This window comes from Penicillium pulvis, assembly GCF_028828015.1.
Source record: "Penicillium pulvis strain IBT 33274 chromosome Unknown contig_7_segment1_segment0, whole genome shotgun sequence".
NCBI lineage: Eukaryota > Fungi > Ascomycota > Eurotiomycetes > Eurotiales > Aspergillaceae > Penicillium > Penicillium pulvis.
Genome location: NW_026643079.1, coordinates 2,858,083 through 2,874,372, shown reverse-complemented (window position 1 = coordinate 2,874,372; position 16,290 = coordinate 2,858,083). Strand labels below are relative to the sequence as shown.

Sequence of the window (16,290 nt, the reverse complement as noted above, 5' to 3'; positions counted from 1 at the left end):
ACTTCTTGCAAGAACAGAGGTGGTGATTCAGGCCTCATCAAATTGTGGGACGTATCATCAAGAATGCTCCTGAAGACAATCCCTGCCGATTGCTTTGGGCTACGGCTTTCACCGGATGGCAGATTCCTGACATCTGTCCCTCTGCGACATGGAGCTTACGACTCACATGGAGGTGGCAGGAGAATAGATGTTTGGGACCTAAATATCGGAAAGCTTCACAAGGTTTTCCACAGCCCTTCTGATGATCTGAGTTGTATCTCGTTCTCCAATGATAACAAGCTTCTGGCCTCTGCGTCAGATTTGAATGGGACCATTCAGCTTTGGGATCTGTCCGCACATTCCCAGTTCTTACAAGATTCCCAACAACATGGAATCGACACCATCAAGCTTTCTCCTAGTCGCAAGGTAGCCGCTTCTGTTACGAATCCTTACTCGAAGGTTTTTCTATGGGATATGGAAACTGGTGCACTCCGGGGAGAAATTATCGGTGGAGCCTCCTCATTCTCGCCAGATGGGAAATGGTTCGTCACCTCCAACGGGAAAACAGACGACATATATAATCTGGCTACAATGGACCTTGTGCACGGCGCTGAGAAAATGGACCCCCAAAGACCCGGACGATTCGTATTCAGCCCAGACAGCAAGCTTCTCGCACAAGAGTGCCTCCACCCGGTCTCTCAAATGGATGAAAATCGAGCGAACGAGATGTATGCCGATATTCCCGATGAACAATCTCTAGTCCGAATATGGGAAACAGGAATATGGAAGCCACTGTTCACATTCGAGGCTCGCTACAACCGTATCGCAACGATGGAATTCTCCCCGGACAGCACCCTTCTCGCTGGTGCGGTATCCCGACCACAGGCAGAAGTGTTCAGCTGCATTATTTGGGATGTCATTACTGGGTACCAACAGAGAGTTGTCACTTTTCCTGTTGTCTCTTATTCTGAATGCTTAATTGCCGATCTTGCATGGTCGCCCGGTGGAACTACCGTGGCCATGTTGACCACGGGTCGGAAAATACGACTGTGCCATCTGGCGAGCGGGCAAGTAAAGACTCTGGATATGCAAGAGATAGGGGTAGCTGTTTCTTTTTCGTCGGATTGTTTACTATTGGCAGCTGGATCGAGACGTCATGGTTTCATTGAGCTTTGGGATGTGCAGACGGGAGCTAGCATTGGAAAACGTCAGGCTCTTGACTCTAAGGAGCTGCAGTTCTCAGAGGACTGCAAAGCGATAGAGACGGTGACTGGCCGTATTGATGTTGACGCTTTTTATCCTGATCATGAGCTCGCGAGGAGACGTGATTTTCTGGTTGAGAACGACTGGGTAGTCTATGGCGGAAAAAAAATCTTGTTGCTTCCGATAGACTACCGAGCTACTTGTGCTGTCGCCGCAGGTGATCTCTTGCTAATGGGGCATGCATCGGGTCGTGTCACGAGTCTTCGGATTGATGCCACAAGCTTTAGGTTTACATAGAAATAACCAAGTCCTTGTTAATTGACGAAGATTAAACATAGTAAATTCTATGTTCGATGTATATTATGCTAATGAGATGCACAAGAATCTATGCTTTCTAACTGCCAATCTCCACCCTGTGTCCCAGTACAGATCGAGCCTCGGCCTCAGTCAATGCATCGATCTCCAACTCAACAAGAACAGCACGAGCACTCTCGTTGTCCTTGAACAACCTTTTTTCCACATCCCACAAGCCTAGCCCAGCACTAGACTCATTGCCAGCTCCATCACCAGATTCAGCGACCGACGGAGTCAGGTTCAGAAGACGCAGACCCTCGTTGAGCTTCTTCATGATCAGCAACGAGCCGCCTGGATGGCCAGCCACGCCAAGGGTGTTATCAACCACGCTGCATATTTGTTCGACGTCACTGACTAATTGATTCGCACCGGCCGTGGAGAAAGTGTTCCTAGTCAGGACATGATCCCAAATGTAAGTCTGTATGGAGAGGAGAAGCTGGCGGGACACTCTTCGTAGGGGCGCCACGCCCAAGGCTTCGGAAAGAAAGGCAAGTTGGGAAGACAGTGTGCGCATTGCGTGTGCCAAGTCGGAGGAGAGGGAGAGGGGAGAGGTTGCTGAGCCAGCGGAGGGGACAGAAAGTGTAGCCCAGGTAGCTACACGGGAGTAAGGCTTCAAGGCTGCAGTGATGTTCGAGGTCAGGGTGGAGGTAATTATTGATTCGGACCGTTGTCGTAGACGACGGTATGCGGAGGCAGTTTCATCGAACAATGCACCGTCAGACGATGTTTGAGGACTTGACCCCCCATTGACTGCTGGCGAAGTGCGAGCGGCTACCTCGGCAACGGTCATGGAGCCCGCAACATTTTTCCCACCCTGGCGGACACGTTCTTGAAGCTCCGACCATAGTTCAACGAAGAATACATCGTTACTCCAGTCCTCCATCTTCTTTTCAAGATACTCTGCACTGCCAAAAACTCTGCAGAGCCGCTCTAGACCTGCAACGTCTTCTACACTGGCTTGTCCGTCTGCTCCTCGTACCGTCCGGCCTAGTGTAGAGGTCATCGCAAGATAGGCCTCCAAGGCAGAGTGAAGGCGCTCGTGGAATTGATCGAAAATCGTAATTTGAATGTCGATGAGAAATCGCAACTTCTGGCTGAAGGAAGAAAGCGGCTGGTAGCGTTCTGTAATGGTTTCGAGAAGGTCGTTGACTCGAATTGCGGATTTTGTTGGTTTAGTCGCGGTCAACTCGACGCCATCATAGTCAATCTCTCCACCGTCGGCAGTCTCGATGATATCCTTGTAACGAGCCAGGGCAAAGTCTTTCTCGATCTGAAGCCAGCGATCATACCACCCTTGTTTGGCGAGAACCTCCCCGGTCATGCCCTTCCAGTTTCCATCCGAGTAAGGGTCTGGTAAGTAGTTCCAAGTTTCCCGGATCTCGTTGTCAAATTTCATCAACTCGTGGATGAAATGACTGAGCAGTTGAGGATAGTCGGAAACTTGTGGAAGGAATAAGTCGACTTTCTCTTCTAACATTGGCATAAGAGCATTAATGAATGCATGCAAAGCATTATAAAAGTTCCATTCCAAGCTGACACCAGCCGACTGAGCTTTTTCATCAAGTATTGGCTGGAAGTATGAAGTAAAGAAACCACCAAATTGATTGATGAGGTCCAAAATGTGAGAAAGAAAGTATTCCGGCTTGTCGAGTCTGTTTGTCGGCTTGTCACCACTAAAGTGGTACTTGAATCGCAGACTCAAAGGATGCACCATAACATCTAAAGGGAATAAGCATGGAGGTTCGGATGTCTGGCTGATGCTCAATGCATCACGGTGTGGGAGTTCTGGTGTCTGCAAGTCAATCAGGAGCTCAACATCATGTCTCCATTGATCCAACAATTTATCCGTGATGTTCAACTCCCGTGTTGGCCATTTCAAAGACGTAAGCGTCTTCTGTAGCTGATCGCCAAAGAATTTTTTCAACTGTTCCCTCAATGCGGACGCCAGTTTCTCTGTATAGTCGATAAGGTGGGGCGCAGCACCCTCGGCAGCAGGTTGAGCCTCTTTCAGTGAGACCACAATATTCCGTAGCTGAGAATAGGGTTGCAAGGCGGCCCGGGGATCGGAGGAGATAACGGACAACGCTTTCTTGCTGTATGGCATTGTAATTAGCATGACTCAATTCCAGGTGTCGGCGTATGCGCACCTCAGCTCTTCGGCCTCCTTCAGCAATCCCACATATCCCTTAGAAATCTCCAACCGCTGAAGCCTCTCCATACTTTTCTCCAACCGCCGCACTGCCTCATCGCTCGTCTCTGATTGTGTAATCGCCTTCAGCCGCTGGTCGATGTCCGCCTGCTCGGCCGCGAATGCCTCGGCACGCTTTCGAGTAGCTTCGGCATGGTCATTTGATGCCTTGGTCGCATTTGAGAGAGCTTCGTGCGCATCTGTTAGCTAATTTGGCATAAGTCAGTTAAATGCGTTTGTGTGGAGGCCCGAATTGCGGGACACGAGGGGAAGGTACCTGCTTCCGCTGGAGCTCCTGTTGCGCGCGGAGACTTGAGAGCAGCGAGTCCAAACTCTCAAGATCAGCCGGAATCTGTATTTTATCATTAAGATAATCCTCGACTCGTGTCCGCTCGTGCGAAGACAGAGACGTGGGTGGCGCCATTGTTGCGGAGGGAAGAACACGAAGCGCAACGGTGTTCGCGATGTTGATCTCCGCCTTTCGGTCTGACGTCTTGCCATCCGCAACTGCTCCAGTGGCAACGCAAGTGCCTCTTGCGCACCCCTACATTTGAAAAATGTCCAGCCCCGCTAAGAAGCGCAAGCATAATGGTGCTGAATCATCGCCGCAAAAAACGCGCGGTATCGAGTCTTTTTTTAAAGGGCAGACTAAACAGCCTGTGAAAGTCGAGCCCGACGTCACAGAGCAGACCCTCTCGGATGAAGCATTGGCGCGCAAGCTTCAGGCTGAATGGGATCATGAAAATAACGATCAACCCTCTATTTCAAATGACAATCAAGCTATGACAACAGAGTCTGAATCAAGTACAGCTCCGCCCATCCCGTCAATACCTACAGATACAACGCCGGTGTCTGCAACGGCGCCCAAAAAGAACACACTATCGTTGCAATCATCATCGGGTACAGAGGACACAATATCTCTGACTGTACCATTTGATCAGAGCCCGCAAACATTTGACGCAGGCAAATATGCAGCGGAGTTGCGACCGCACTGGGCCTCCGAGGGCGGCGATGCCACCTACGCTCTGCTAACAAGGGCTTTTGTCCTGGCAAATTCAACCACAAGCCGAATCAAGATCGTCGATACTCTTGTCAATTTTCTCCGAGTCCTGATCGAAGGCGACCCAGATAGTCTCCTTCCGGCTGTCTGGCTAGCAACCAACTCCATCTCACCACCGTACGACGAGCTGGAGCTAGGATTAGGCGGCTCATCCATCTCCAAGGCTTTGAAGAAAATATACGGTCTGGATAACCAAAGTCTCAAAACGCTTTACAATCGACACGGAGATGCAGGAGATGTTGCTTTCGAGGCTAAGAAACGTCAAAATTTCACGCTGGTCAAGCCGAAACCTCTTAAAATTAAAGGTGTATACCAATCACTCCTTAAGATCGCCACGAGTAAAGGCTCTGGGAGCCAGGAGACAAAGCAGCGAATTGTTGAGAAGCTCTTGCAGGATACGCGCGGGGCCGAGGAGAGTCGGTATATTGTCCGCACTTTGGTACAGAACCTCCGAATTGGCGCTGTGAAAACTACCATGCTCATCGCTCTTGCGCGAGCATTCCTCTACTCGAAGCCTGCTGGGGCGGAGTTCAACGTTCGCCCACAACATGAACTTGCACGGATGAAGAAAGACGAACTCTCCGAGCTGTATACTAACGCAGAAGAGATCGTCAAGGCGTCCTACGCTAGACATCCAAATTACAATGACCTCGTCTCCTGTCTATGCGAGATCGGCGTGACCGAGGAACTACTTCTCCGGTGCGGACTGGTATTACATATTCCGCTTCGACCAATGCTAGGAAGCATCACGCGCGATCTCTCGGATATGTTGACAAAACTGCAAGGACGAGACTTCAGCTGCGAATACAAGTATGATGGCCAGCGAGCTCAAGTGCACTGCGATGAGAACGGCAAAGTATCTATCTTTTCACGCCACCTCGAGCTCATGACAGAAAAGTACCCTGATCTGGTATCGCTCGTCCCCCAAATCCGGGGTGAGGGTGTTTCGAGCTTTATTTTGGAGGGGGAGGTAGTTGCCGTGGACCAACAAAACGGTGACTTGCAGCCATTCCAAACTCTCACCAACCGAGCAAAGAAGAATGTTGAGATTGGAGCTATAACCGTCAACGTCTGTCTATTCTCATTCGACTTAATGTATCTCAACGGCGAGCCGCTCCTAGACCGCCCCTTCCGAGAACGCCGCGAACTACTCCGAAGTCTTTTCGTCGAGATCCCTCGTCGATTTACTTGGGTGAAAAGCCTCGACGCAACATCCGCAGATTCAGATACCGTACTTGATTTCTTCAAAGGTGCCACAGACGTCAAATGCGAAGGAATAATGGTCAAAGTCCTCGATAATACAATAAACCCTACCAACCAACCCACCGAAACCAACCCCGAACAAAATCCTTCAATAGAACAAACACCCAACACAGCACATCCCCGAGAAAAAGAACTTCCAAAAAACCCCCGCCGTAAAGCCCTTCTATCAACCTACGAACCCGACAAACGCCTCGAATCCTGGCTGAAAGTCAAAAAAGACTACAGCACCTCCTCTGAAACCCTAGACCTAATCCCAATAGCCGGCTGGCACGGCCAAGGCCGCAAAGCGAAATGGTGGTCTCCAATCCTCCTAGCAGTCCGCAACCCTGAATCCGGCGCGCTAGAAGCCGTGACAAAATGCATGTCCGGATTCACGGATAAATTCTACGCATCAAATAAAGAGAAGTACAGCGCAGGTAGTGCGAATGTTATCTCGAGACCTGCATATGTGGAGTACTTCGGTACACCGGATGTATGGTTTGAGCCGCAGGAGGTATGGGAGATGGCTTTTGCGGATATTACGCTTAGTCCTACTTACCCCGCTGCTATTGGGCTGGTGAGTGAGGAGCGGGGGCTGAGCCTAAGGTTTCCGAGGTTCTTGAAGGTGAGGGAGGATAAGGGGATTGATGAGGCCACGACTTCGGATTATTTGGCGCTTTTGTGGAGGAAGCAGGGGGAGAAAGTTGTCGAGGCTGGGGGGAAGGATGGGACGGATGAAGTGGGTTGGGCGGAAGATTGATTATATATTCTGGTCTTTTTAAGGTTGCGAGAAGATATGGTGGAAGGTGTAATGTACTCATGCCATTTAGCACATGCGGATATATCAGATGAATAGATGAAATAAGGAGAAGCTTGGTAGACAGAACACATAGACTACAGGCTATTGGCTATATTCATGTGCCCAGGTGGTCAAAGACCTTCTGTATAAGAACAGGGAAGTATTAGGTACACGGATCACCACAATGAGGTCGGGTACAAAGTATCATAAAGGGCATGTTGAGTGCGAAGAAAAAATGCAAGCAGAACTGCCATAGCAGCGCAAGACAAAGTAGGAATATAAGAAACGTCATTCATGGAACAGAAATGCAGGACATGGGCCATGCAGAAAGGGAACGCCGTGGATGCAGGGGGACTGTGCTTGATAGGAAATCCGAGGCTAGTTTTGTACAACATGGCCTCGGCACGCTTCAAGACGGGTAATTAGAAGAAAAGGGCAGATAAGTAGATGCATACATAGCAAAATCGTCAAGCCGTAACAAGTAATGGGAAGCGAGGGGAATAAATGGACATAGAAGAGAGGGAAAAAATGTGGTAAGGGGAAACATATCAAGACGAAGGTGCTTAGGGACGTAGCTCGCCTCCAAGTTGGAGAGCTAATCCACCTGCACCTTCTTTGGTGGGCATTCGAGGCGAGCCGCTTGGAGGTACGAGAGCGTCAAAATTCAACCGTTTTCGAGCATCTTTGGTGGCAAGAGGGGTGCGAGAAAGGTTGCCAGGAGTTCGACTACCCCATACTGGCTGTGCAGGACTGGGTGTCACGTTCACGAAGTCCGCAAAGTTGAATTGCTGACCCGGGGTTCCAAGGACAGCATGCTGACTCGGCGGAGTTGACGGGGGGAAGATATGAGCATGCGAGCCACCTGCCACACGAGCCGGAGTTGGCGAATTCGCAAGGTAGAGCAACAAGCCCGCCCCATCATCTTCAAATTCACCAGGTCTATCCGTTCGTGCTAGTCGTGCGTGCTTTGGGGGCGGAGTGCGAGGGGGCGAAGAGCCCACCATGGAGCTCACATGTTGGAAACTATGCAAGGGCAGATCGGGATCGTTTTCTTCTTCAGAGTGACCGTGATATCCTGGCGAGGACATTTCTGGAATTGGTGCCTCGGACATAAAGGGGACTCGGCTCCGTCGTGAGGTGTGGCGGATACCTAGGCCTGGAGAAGACTCGGGCAGTCGGTGGGAGCTCTTCCATGACACTCGAGGCATCTTTGCTGGACGTTCTGAGTTGGAGTCTGACCGAACACGCTTGCGGCCTGCCGTCAACATTGGCGCCATGGCGAGAGAATCGAAGGTAACGGCATGCTTGTTTCGGGCGGATCGAGGCAGTTCCTTGGAATAGGTCGATGCTCGCAAGGGCGGCGACGTAAACGGAGTCTCACAACGGCTGCGAGAGAAGTCGGAAGAGGAATCGGAGGGCTTTTCAAGGTCAGGACGAGCCTTGGTGTCTGGAAGGGTTGAAGTCAACCCTTGAAGCCGGCCATGTTGGTACTTCAGTTTGGCCAGGCCCAAGCGGTCCTGCAGACTAAGAGAAACCTATAATCCCCACAAATCAACCGGTTAGCCAAAAGTGCTCCTGACAGGAACCAAGTATGCAACTTTTTGCGGTGGCAATTCTACAGTAGTGTTCCTGCATCAGGCACAAGACCCAACCACCGGCCCACTAGTTGCAAAATTTGGTCTTTCTCCTTCATTCCTTTTCACCAGGGATGTTCTTACCTGGGCAATATCAATCTTACGAATCGTCTTCTCTGCTGAACCAGGCTGTGGCAGGGTCATGGTGGGCAATGATGAAGAAGAAGAGAACCTGACGGAGACCCAGTTTGCGGGTTGGCAAGGCAAGGGCGGGAAAGGGAGCCAATTGGGCGATCGATAATGGAGCCGAAGACACACTAGCCCCAAACTGCCCTCGATCAGAGATGAAGAATATAATATATTCAATTGTATGGGGATTTTAGATTGAATGTGGAAAAGGCTAAAAAAAAAAAACCAAAAATAAAAAAGAAAGGTGAAGAGTTATGGTTCGACGGTTGTGTTGTTTGCGACGCGTGCCACGCGATCAATTTACGCGAAAGTCGTGTTCTTACCCATTCCACGGATCGATGTACATGCCCTGTGCCTGGTACCAACACGACAGGGAATAAGCTTGTTTGACCTATAATAAGACCTTTGTTGCTATCATCTGAAGTAAGCAACATGTACTCTGTGCATGCATCCAAGCCTGGAAAATTGAAATAAGAAAAAAATCGATCAATCGAGTGGGCTAAGGCTGGTTCCCCACCTAAAGCCGCAAATTGAATTTCTCTGATTCTTAGTGGGACTGCGACTGCCACAGAAATCATCTGGAATGTCATTCAAGATTCCTGATCCACTCATGAGCCCTAGCTTCAAGTCTTTATGTCATAAGGGCATAGCTCTGGGGTTGCCATGAGGTCAATGCCTCGATGCGGAATGCTAAGATCTCCGGAATTGAGTTACGTTTACGGCCCCTTCTCATGAACCACGCATCATGTAGATCTGACGGGAAAAAATGAAAAACTAAGATAAAATCCATAAAACGGTGTTGCCTCATGGGAAAGTGGAACAAGATTAATTGAGGGCCCTGCGGCTATTTAAGAATCGGCATTTCCGGGATGACCGTCAACTCGGCAATTTGACCCTGTACCTCGTGCATTGATTGATTGCAGTGATAGTGTGGCGTACAGAATCAAGGAAAACTGGAGCTAAAGTCGTGGATATACTAATCCTAAATCTCGGAATGCCTATGCAGATCAGCTTAGTCTAAGGCTTCCAAGACCCCCAGAAGTCTCAGATATGTGGCATAGCAACAAGTCTTATCTCAGGGGCCAAAAGCCGGTTTTTCTCCCGACCCTCATGCACAATGCACAACGCGGCGAGATTAGATTGAAATTAGGGCTTTTTCATTTGCAGCTTTATTACCTCCATAGAGCGGTTAGGTGGACCATAAATTGAAAGAGCAGGATGAAACCGACCTTCAACCTGGTATGTGAAGCCTTAGTCAACGCTAGATCGAAACTAAGAGCGTTAGGGCGATCATCAAAGATCCACCGGTGAAACATTGCGACTCTCGATAGTGCTGTCTCGCATTGGGGGTAAGAGGGGTACGTAATGTATTGGTTAAAAGTCCCTGGACCTTGGACTGAGAAAGATTGAAATCTGGTTGGGACTTGATACATGCTAAGTATAGACGGAGGCTTGAGGCGCTTTTTTTTTTTCCCTTTTGCTTCTTTGCTTTTCATTGATCTTCATGGTGGTTGCCTTCAAATCTGATCTCATCTTTCCTGTTCCCCCTTAATTCATCTGGCTTTCCAGTTGACCCTTTATTTCCCACTTCTTTGCGGGGCGAAACTCCACGGCGTCGTCACCCGCCGCAAACGGTCGCGCTCTCCTGTTCCTGACCCTGACGGCAACTGCCCCCTCTCTCTCCTCTTTTTCCAGGGCTTCTTCTACGAAGTACTCTTGACCCTGGAAATCCTCTCTGCCCCAAATGGCTTTCTTTAAACAATTACGTCGTCGCTCAAAGGCGAGTTTTCATAACGACTCAAAAACCGCAGCCGCAAAGGTGGAAATGGTCGGCAAATCTTCGTCCACGATCGACACGTCCTCCCACAGCTCCATAACTCCGCCATCGTCGATCAAACCGACCCTCTCCTCCCCCAATCTTCCTTCCTTGAACGAACTGAATAGCAATGCCTTGCCTTTACCCCCGCCCCCGCAGCGCCCGGGGCAGTTGGGGTCCCGCTCTCAACGAAACAGCATGGTGGTAGGTTGAAGCTCATGGTAATAAGGAAAACACTGTGCAACGAACTAATTGGATGCCAACGTCATTAGGGAAGCTCCGCATCATCGATCAATGGAGTTTATCGGACTCCCTCCAGCTCGCCACATGCGCCAAGGATTGTGTCAATCGCCGATAACTCCTGGGTACGTGTCCTGCATGTGATCAGGAATGCCAACACTAACACGGCCATTTGCAGGTCCACCAAAAAGTCCTACTCGTCTATGGCCAAGTTGGAGACCCAAGGAACCACCCGCTGGACGGAAATCTCACAGTCTTTCATCACCAAGATAACTTCCCATCGACTGGCTGGCCCGTCACAGAATCCCACTTCAAAGCCTTAGTCCACCTAGTACCCGGTCCCAATCGCCTTCGTTTCGATTTCATTTCCCCCAAACTCTCCACCGGCAGCACCCACCCCGCAGTTCACTCGCAATGGATTTGCATCAACTACCTTCCTCTGGTCAACACACCACCGTTACAGTTAGTCGTTTTACTCGGAAAGGATTCGGAGGGCACTTATGATGCCGTGCCGGAACGGGTGGAGCGAGAGGGCAATGATCTGGATATGGCAATACGAAAATACCGAACGGCAGCGTACTTATGGCAGGCCTTCACTGGGGAGCAGATGTTCCGCAACAACCTTGGGCGACGTTGCTTCCGGTTCGAGGAGGAGTGGCAATCCGGGACCCTAAGCCGTCGCGATATAGCGGCGGGACAGATGCGCAACGAAGCCAAGATTCACATTGTTCGCACCGATAAGACAGTCGCAGAGCTCCGGGACCTAAACATCGCCCAACAAAACAAAAACGCGCAGAAGAAAGACGAGTTGTTCACGATCGCAAAAGAAGCCGTGCGAAAGCATTTCAACACTCGACCCGGTCAGAAGCAGTATGTCTCGGTATTGCTGCTCGACTCTCACTGGGATACGGAGCAACAAATCATCACGGGCCACGCCGCATTAGGCTCCGGCGGTGACGATATCAAAATGGCCATCTTTGGATCTCACAGTCTGCAGACCTACCCATCGTGCCTCGAAGAAGTCGTGGACGCCTTTTCCGACTGCACGCGGACGGACACAGACTTCGTCGCCAACGACAATGGCGAAGCGGGATCAAATTGGGAATCTGCGAATATCGGCATCGGCGCTCATCTACATGAGGTAGGACATCTCTTTGGGTGCCCCCACCAGGAGTCTGGCATTATGCTTCGCGACTACGTACAGCTCAATCGCTCCTTTTTGACCAAAGAGCCATTCTGTACTCGTACCAAGGCTCAGGGCCTGAAGGTGTGTCTACCTAATGATGAGTGTGGTTGGCATCGGTTGGACGCCCTCCGTTTCAGATTCCACCCCTGTTTCCGACTGCCCAGTGACGCAACAGTAAGCTCGGACGATAGTGTCCAAGTCTGGCCCGTGGAAAATGGCAAGATTCTGTTTACTGCGTCATCTGGCGTCGCATTCATGGAACTGTACAAGGAGGGTGATGAATTTTGCCACACATCCATCGAATATCTAAACAGCGATTCTAGCAGCAATGGTCTTCCGAAACAAGTGACCATTACCGAAAGCGAGCTTCGAATGAAACTCTTTGGCAATGAGAAAGAGAAGAAAAAGAAGATCAAGATCATTGTCTACTCCGGCGCCCTGGGCAGTTACACCGTGGAGGATGTCGGAGCTTTGAAATCGAAGGGCTCTCTAGTCAAGCTCCCCAAGAGTCAGACTGGCTACAAGAGTGGGATCTTAGGTTTCTCCTCGATGGATGGCAGTGAACCTCAGCAACTGCTGTTAGAATGTGCCTTCATTGCGACCAAGCTCTTGACCTCTATCAAGGTGTACCATGGAAACGCTTTGGATGGTATCGAGTTTTGTTATGAAGATATGACCACTCAGCTGTTTGGCAAACGCGGCGGGAAAGCTGGTGGCGATGAATTCGTCCTCGGTAAGTAAATACAGCAGTGCCGCTATGAACCAGTTCTAATTGTGACTAGACACTCGGCGCGGGGAGATTTTACTTGGATTCTACGTCCGAGCTGGCCTCTGGATTGATGGAATTGAGATTCTCACCAGCCTGGGAAGGAAATCCAGCTTCTATGGCAACCCTAATGGTGGATCAGGGTAAGTTTAATATCTTGAGGAACTGCGGACTATAGCTAACTCCTGGTTCAGGCACACCTTGATCCCGCCTCTAGGCTATAAGATTGCGGGTATCTCAGGCTCCTATGGATCCTGGGTTGATGGTTTCTCACTTATCGTCCAACATTGAAAGCGATTCCTGCATACCTCGTGTTAATCAACACATGAACATTCCTTTCACCTTTTCTTTTCTCCTGCATCGCGGGGTTTGACCTTCTGCAAAGCAAAAACTGGCCAAGGACCGGCCAGTGCATATACACGAGGTTCTGTCGGGCCAGTGGGCCTTGTCCATATCTTTCGTTTCATTCCATTCCCTTCCTTCCAGCGGCGTTGTTGGGCTTCGTGCAGCTGGATTCATGTACTCATCGTACCATCATTCTTCTTTGTTGTATTTTTTTCAGACAGGTCCATGCGCCTACGGTGATTCGTGCAGCGGCTGCACCGGGACATTTTGTACAAGGGACATTCATATGGGCAGACTATAGATGAATAATATCACACAGCATGGTCGCCAGCGGTCAGTGCTTCACCTTCCAGATGCTTCCAGGAAATTTAACCTTCGGGGTGCCGATATTGCATCAGCCTTACGACACAAATGAGTCGAACTGCATACAGTAATATGACGAATTGACACAGCCACAATGTGTGATTGAGTTTATTCTCCACCGTTGGTTTATATTGGTTTACCATCTTTTATGCTGTACAGTAAAATGTATAATAAAGAACGGAGACTTTAAATGTCCAGTACCTTGATGATTTGTCGGTGAAGACAAGGCAAGTTATGCGAGCCAATTGACGGACATATAAATGTGGGGGTACATGTTTGCTTAACAGACCTCGATAAACCGAAGTCATCATATCTGCCGAAAAGGGGAACTATATATGTGATAAGCCTCACAGGACGGCATTTGTGACTCGGTTATGTCAATGTATAAAATCTACAAGGATATATTATGAGTACCTTCTAAGCGTCCGTATACAAACGTACGTATACCAAACCTGGTACATGGAGCATTTTCTCGCTAATCCACTAAGACCCATACTGGTCATGAGCGAGCTCCGCTGAATGTACATACTTGGACTATCATTCGTACTTCGGAGATGCAGTGTCCCATCTGACTGAAATTTGCCACACTTTCTTCCCCCGAGCACATCCACAACCTCTGATTGGTCCAGCACTGTAGACCCCGTTCCGCCCGTCCCGTCTGCCTTATAATGTACAAGAATTAGTCGAGAAGCACGGGTACTTTTTTTTTTTTACATACTGTACTCTTTCCTCCCCGCTTGAAACACGGGCTAGCCCAACCATACTTCGGATTATCCCTGTAGCTGCGCGGCGTCAGCTGGAACTCCCGATGTGGCGCGGTTGAGTCGGATACTGGTGTCCGCTGTGGCAACACCGCTACATGGCCTGACTGGCCAAGTCCCTCGGCTGTGGTCACACATGCTTCCACTACAGAAGCTAGCCTTTCTGTACATATGAGTTATTGCTTGCTATTGGATAGAGGAATGAATCTGCGTTGTCATAGACAATGCGGAAAAGGCAGCCGTTTTTCATTTTTCTTCGTTTGCGCCACCGTTGAATACAGTATCTGTACTGTATACCCAATTTCATAGGATAACCTCCGTGGCGTATATGTCGGTGATCGTCATCTTTAACACAATTAGCTTTCTAGAGTCGTAGAGAACCACGCAATGTTTATATTTAGTTTTTATCTACTGCACAGCGTGTCCTTCCTGTTCATTTGCGAGGATGGCCGTGTGTCCAACACCCAAGATCTCCACCGTGGCACCATCCCGTCAATCCCATTGGCTGCTCTAAGCCAGCCTTGATGCTCGAGTCCACCTCGTGGCTGAGGATCGCCACTGCGAGGGTCACGAAAACGAGCTGTGGCTCTAATATCAGGTGTTTCACAGCGATGGGCCAATGAGATAAACCGACCGGCAACTTTGGAAAGAATAGAAGGTACAAGCTACTACATAAAGCCACCGACCAAAAGTTCTCATTCTGTCGATTGCTATCTATTGATCAATGCTTCTGCTCTTTGCATACAGAGCATTGCAGTTCTCCTGGCCGTGCCACCAGCATTCCAATTCCTATTCGCGCTGGTGGCGCCTGCTCCCTTGTCGATCCAAACGCCGAACAAGTCTCGCATGACGGCGGTGGCTTTCTTTTCCACCCCCTCTCCTGGGTCCGGGATATATATCACAAAGAAACAAAGAACATCTCAACTGGATCAAAGCCTAGGCCTAGGATGTGTTGTCTCCAGTTATCTCAAGCTTTAAGAGGTCTTCGGGAGTATGTGAATACGGGAAACCGTAACATTGGAAGAAATTGACAGGGGTATCGCATTGTCCTTAAAGGGCGAGTAGCATTGTATACGAATGTACATGTAGATCGTAAACGACCTCAGGTACACGTTTACGTACACTCGCTTCTTCGTGTCACCACAAGGAGCAAGCCCGCATATCTGTCGACCCAAAGAAGACAAATTCAAATGTAACCGACACCTGGGCAACAACTACTCAAGAAGGGGTAGTGATATGCAACGAAAACACTGCGAATGACTTTCTTACCCCTCAAAGCCTCAAAGCCTCAAAGCATGAGAGAAAAATAAAAATAAAGAAAAAAAACACAAGGAGCGCCTCTGAAAACGCACGTCTATGCCAGGGGCGCGCGCATACCTTCTGGGCGTTTTCTGCTCCGGAAAATACACAGGATACAGTAATTAAATGTGTTATAAGATGAGGATGCGCCTTATGGGCTTTTGGGCTTGAGCTTACCGAAATGACTGTCTGTGCTGAGTCTGACAGTGGAGCTTTCAAATCGAGCATGCTGTAATACTGAGAATCACTACCGAATTCAGCAGATTCCATCGCGGGTCTTTTCAAATCCCTTCTCTTTTTGATCCGGCTTCCCATCCGGCGAATCAGATTGCTCAGAGACCATGTGACCTATGTCATTCCGTTGCGTCCTTTTGTATGCCATACAAAAGTACCTATACCTAAACAGATATATGTCGTCATCATATCTACGGGCTTCCACGAACGCTTCCAATGTGGATTAGCCAATTTGGTGCCGCCCAAAGTCAGACTGCACGGCCCTCGGAATAGAATGTCCCGTGCATGTAACTGTTGGTATTGGTATTGTGGATGGCACGTGCAATGAGAGTATTCTGGAATTCTGATTGGCGGGTTGGCAGCCCAGCAATCACTTTCGTGGGTAGAGTGCGAAGGCGCGTATTGTCAGGACTCCGTATCTCGAATTGCGTGGTATGGTACTCCCTAGCGTTCCCCACCTCTACAGCAATGGCGTACGCTGTATTTGTACATTTCGACACAAAAGTGGATTAAAGAATACACGATGGAGGTGCTCCGTACTATTTAATCTAATATATATTGCCTGTTCCTATGAGAACGCCAACCTGCATTGATCCAAAAATATCAGCTTGAATCATAGGGTATAGACCCTGAGTTCATACCCTCAGTTCGTGCCCTCGCGAACAGCCGAGCCTTCGGGATCCATGGTAACT

The 16,290-nt window shown here is 49.4% G+C and overlaps 5 protein-coding genes across 5 annotated transcripts; 3 read left to right on the top strand and 2 right to left on the bottom strand.

The window, feature by feature from the left end:
• Positions 1-63: 63 nt before the first annotated feature.
• Positions 64-1,479, top strand: N7503_009045 (WD40 repeat domain-containing protein; the record flags this gene model as incomplete). Its single annotated transcript, XM_057068592.1, has 1 exon — positions 64-1,479. The coding sequence occupies one exon, from the start codon at positions 64-66 to the stop codon at positions 1,477-1,479; it is 1,416 nt and encodes a 471-aa protein (XP_056919447.1).
• A 97-nt stretch (positions 1,480-1,576) lies between these two features.
• N7503_009044 (RINT-1 family protein) lies at positions 1,577-4,148 on the bottom strand (the record flags this gene model as incomplete). Its single annotated transcript, XM_057068591.1, has 3 exons — positions 1,577-3,629; positions 3,684-3,931; positions 4,002-4,148. 3 exons carry the CDS (start codon positions 4,146-4,148, stop codon positions 1,577-1,579), a joined length of 2,448 nt encoding a protein of 815 aa, XP_056919446.1.
• Positions 4,149-4,281: 133 nt separating this feature from the next.
• On the top strand, positions 4,282-6,786 carry N7503_009043 (putative DNA ligase I; the record flags this gene model as incomplete). Its single annotated transcript, XM_057068590.1, has 1 exon — positions 4,282-6,786. The coding sequence occupies one exon, from the start codon at positions 4,282-4,284 to the stop codon at positions 6,784-6,786; it is 2,505 nt and encodes an 834-aa protein (XP_056919445.1).
• A 602-nt stretch (positions 6,787-7,388) lies between these two features.
• On the bottom strand, positions 7,389-8,603 carry N7503_009042 (uncharacterized protein; the record flags this gene model as incomplete). The annotated part of the gene is made up of 2 exons (XM_057068589.1): positions 7,389-8,360; positions 8,544-8,603. 2 exons carry the CDS (start codon positions 8,601-8,603, stop codon positions 7,389-7,391), a joined length of 1,032 nt encoding a protein of 343 aa, XP_056919444.1.
• Positions 8,604-10,084: 1,481 nt separating this feature from the next.
• On the top strand, positions 10,085-13,142 carry N7503_009041 (zinc metalloproteinase family protein). The gene is made up of 5 exons (XM_057068588.1): positions 10,085-10,608; positions 10,677-10,769; positions 10,823-12,563; positions 12,613-12,739; positions 12,791-13,142. The coding sequence occupies exons 1-5, from the start codon at positions 10,333-10,335 to the stop codon at positions 12,885-12,887; spliced, it is 2,334 nt and encodes a 777-aa protein (XP_056919443.1). The 5' UTR covers positions 10,085-10,332; the 3' UTR covers positions 12,888-13,142.
• Positions 13,143-16,290: the final 3,148 nt, after the last annotated feature.

Bases quoted from the DNA above. Each gene is read 5' to 3' on its own strand.
- N7503_009041 (XM_057068588.1), top strand. From the start codon at position 10,333: ATGGCTTTCTTTAAACAATTACGTCGTCGCTCAAAGGCGAGTTTTCAT. The intron at 10,609-10,676 runs GTAGGTTGAAGC...CAACGTCATTAG, and splicing joins CTCAACGAAACAGCATGGTG to GGAAGCTCCGCATCATCGAT. The intron at 12,564-12,612 runs GTAAGTAAATAC...AATTGTGACTAG, and splicing joins TGGCGATGAATTCGTCCTCG to ACACTCGGCGCGGGGAGATT.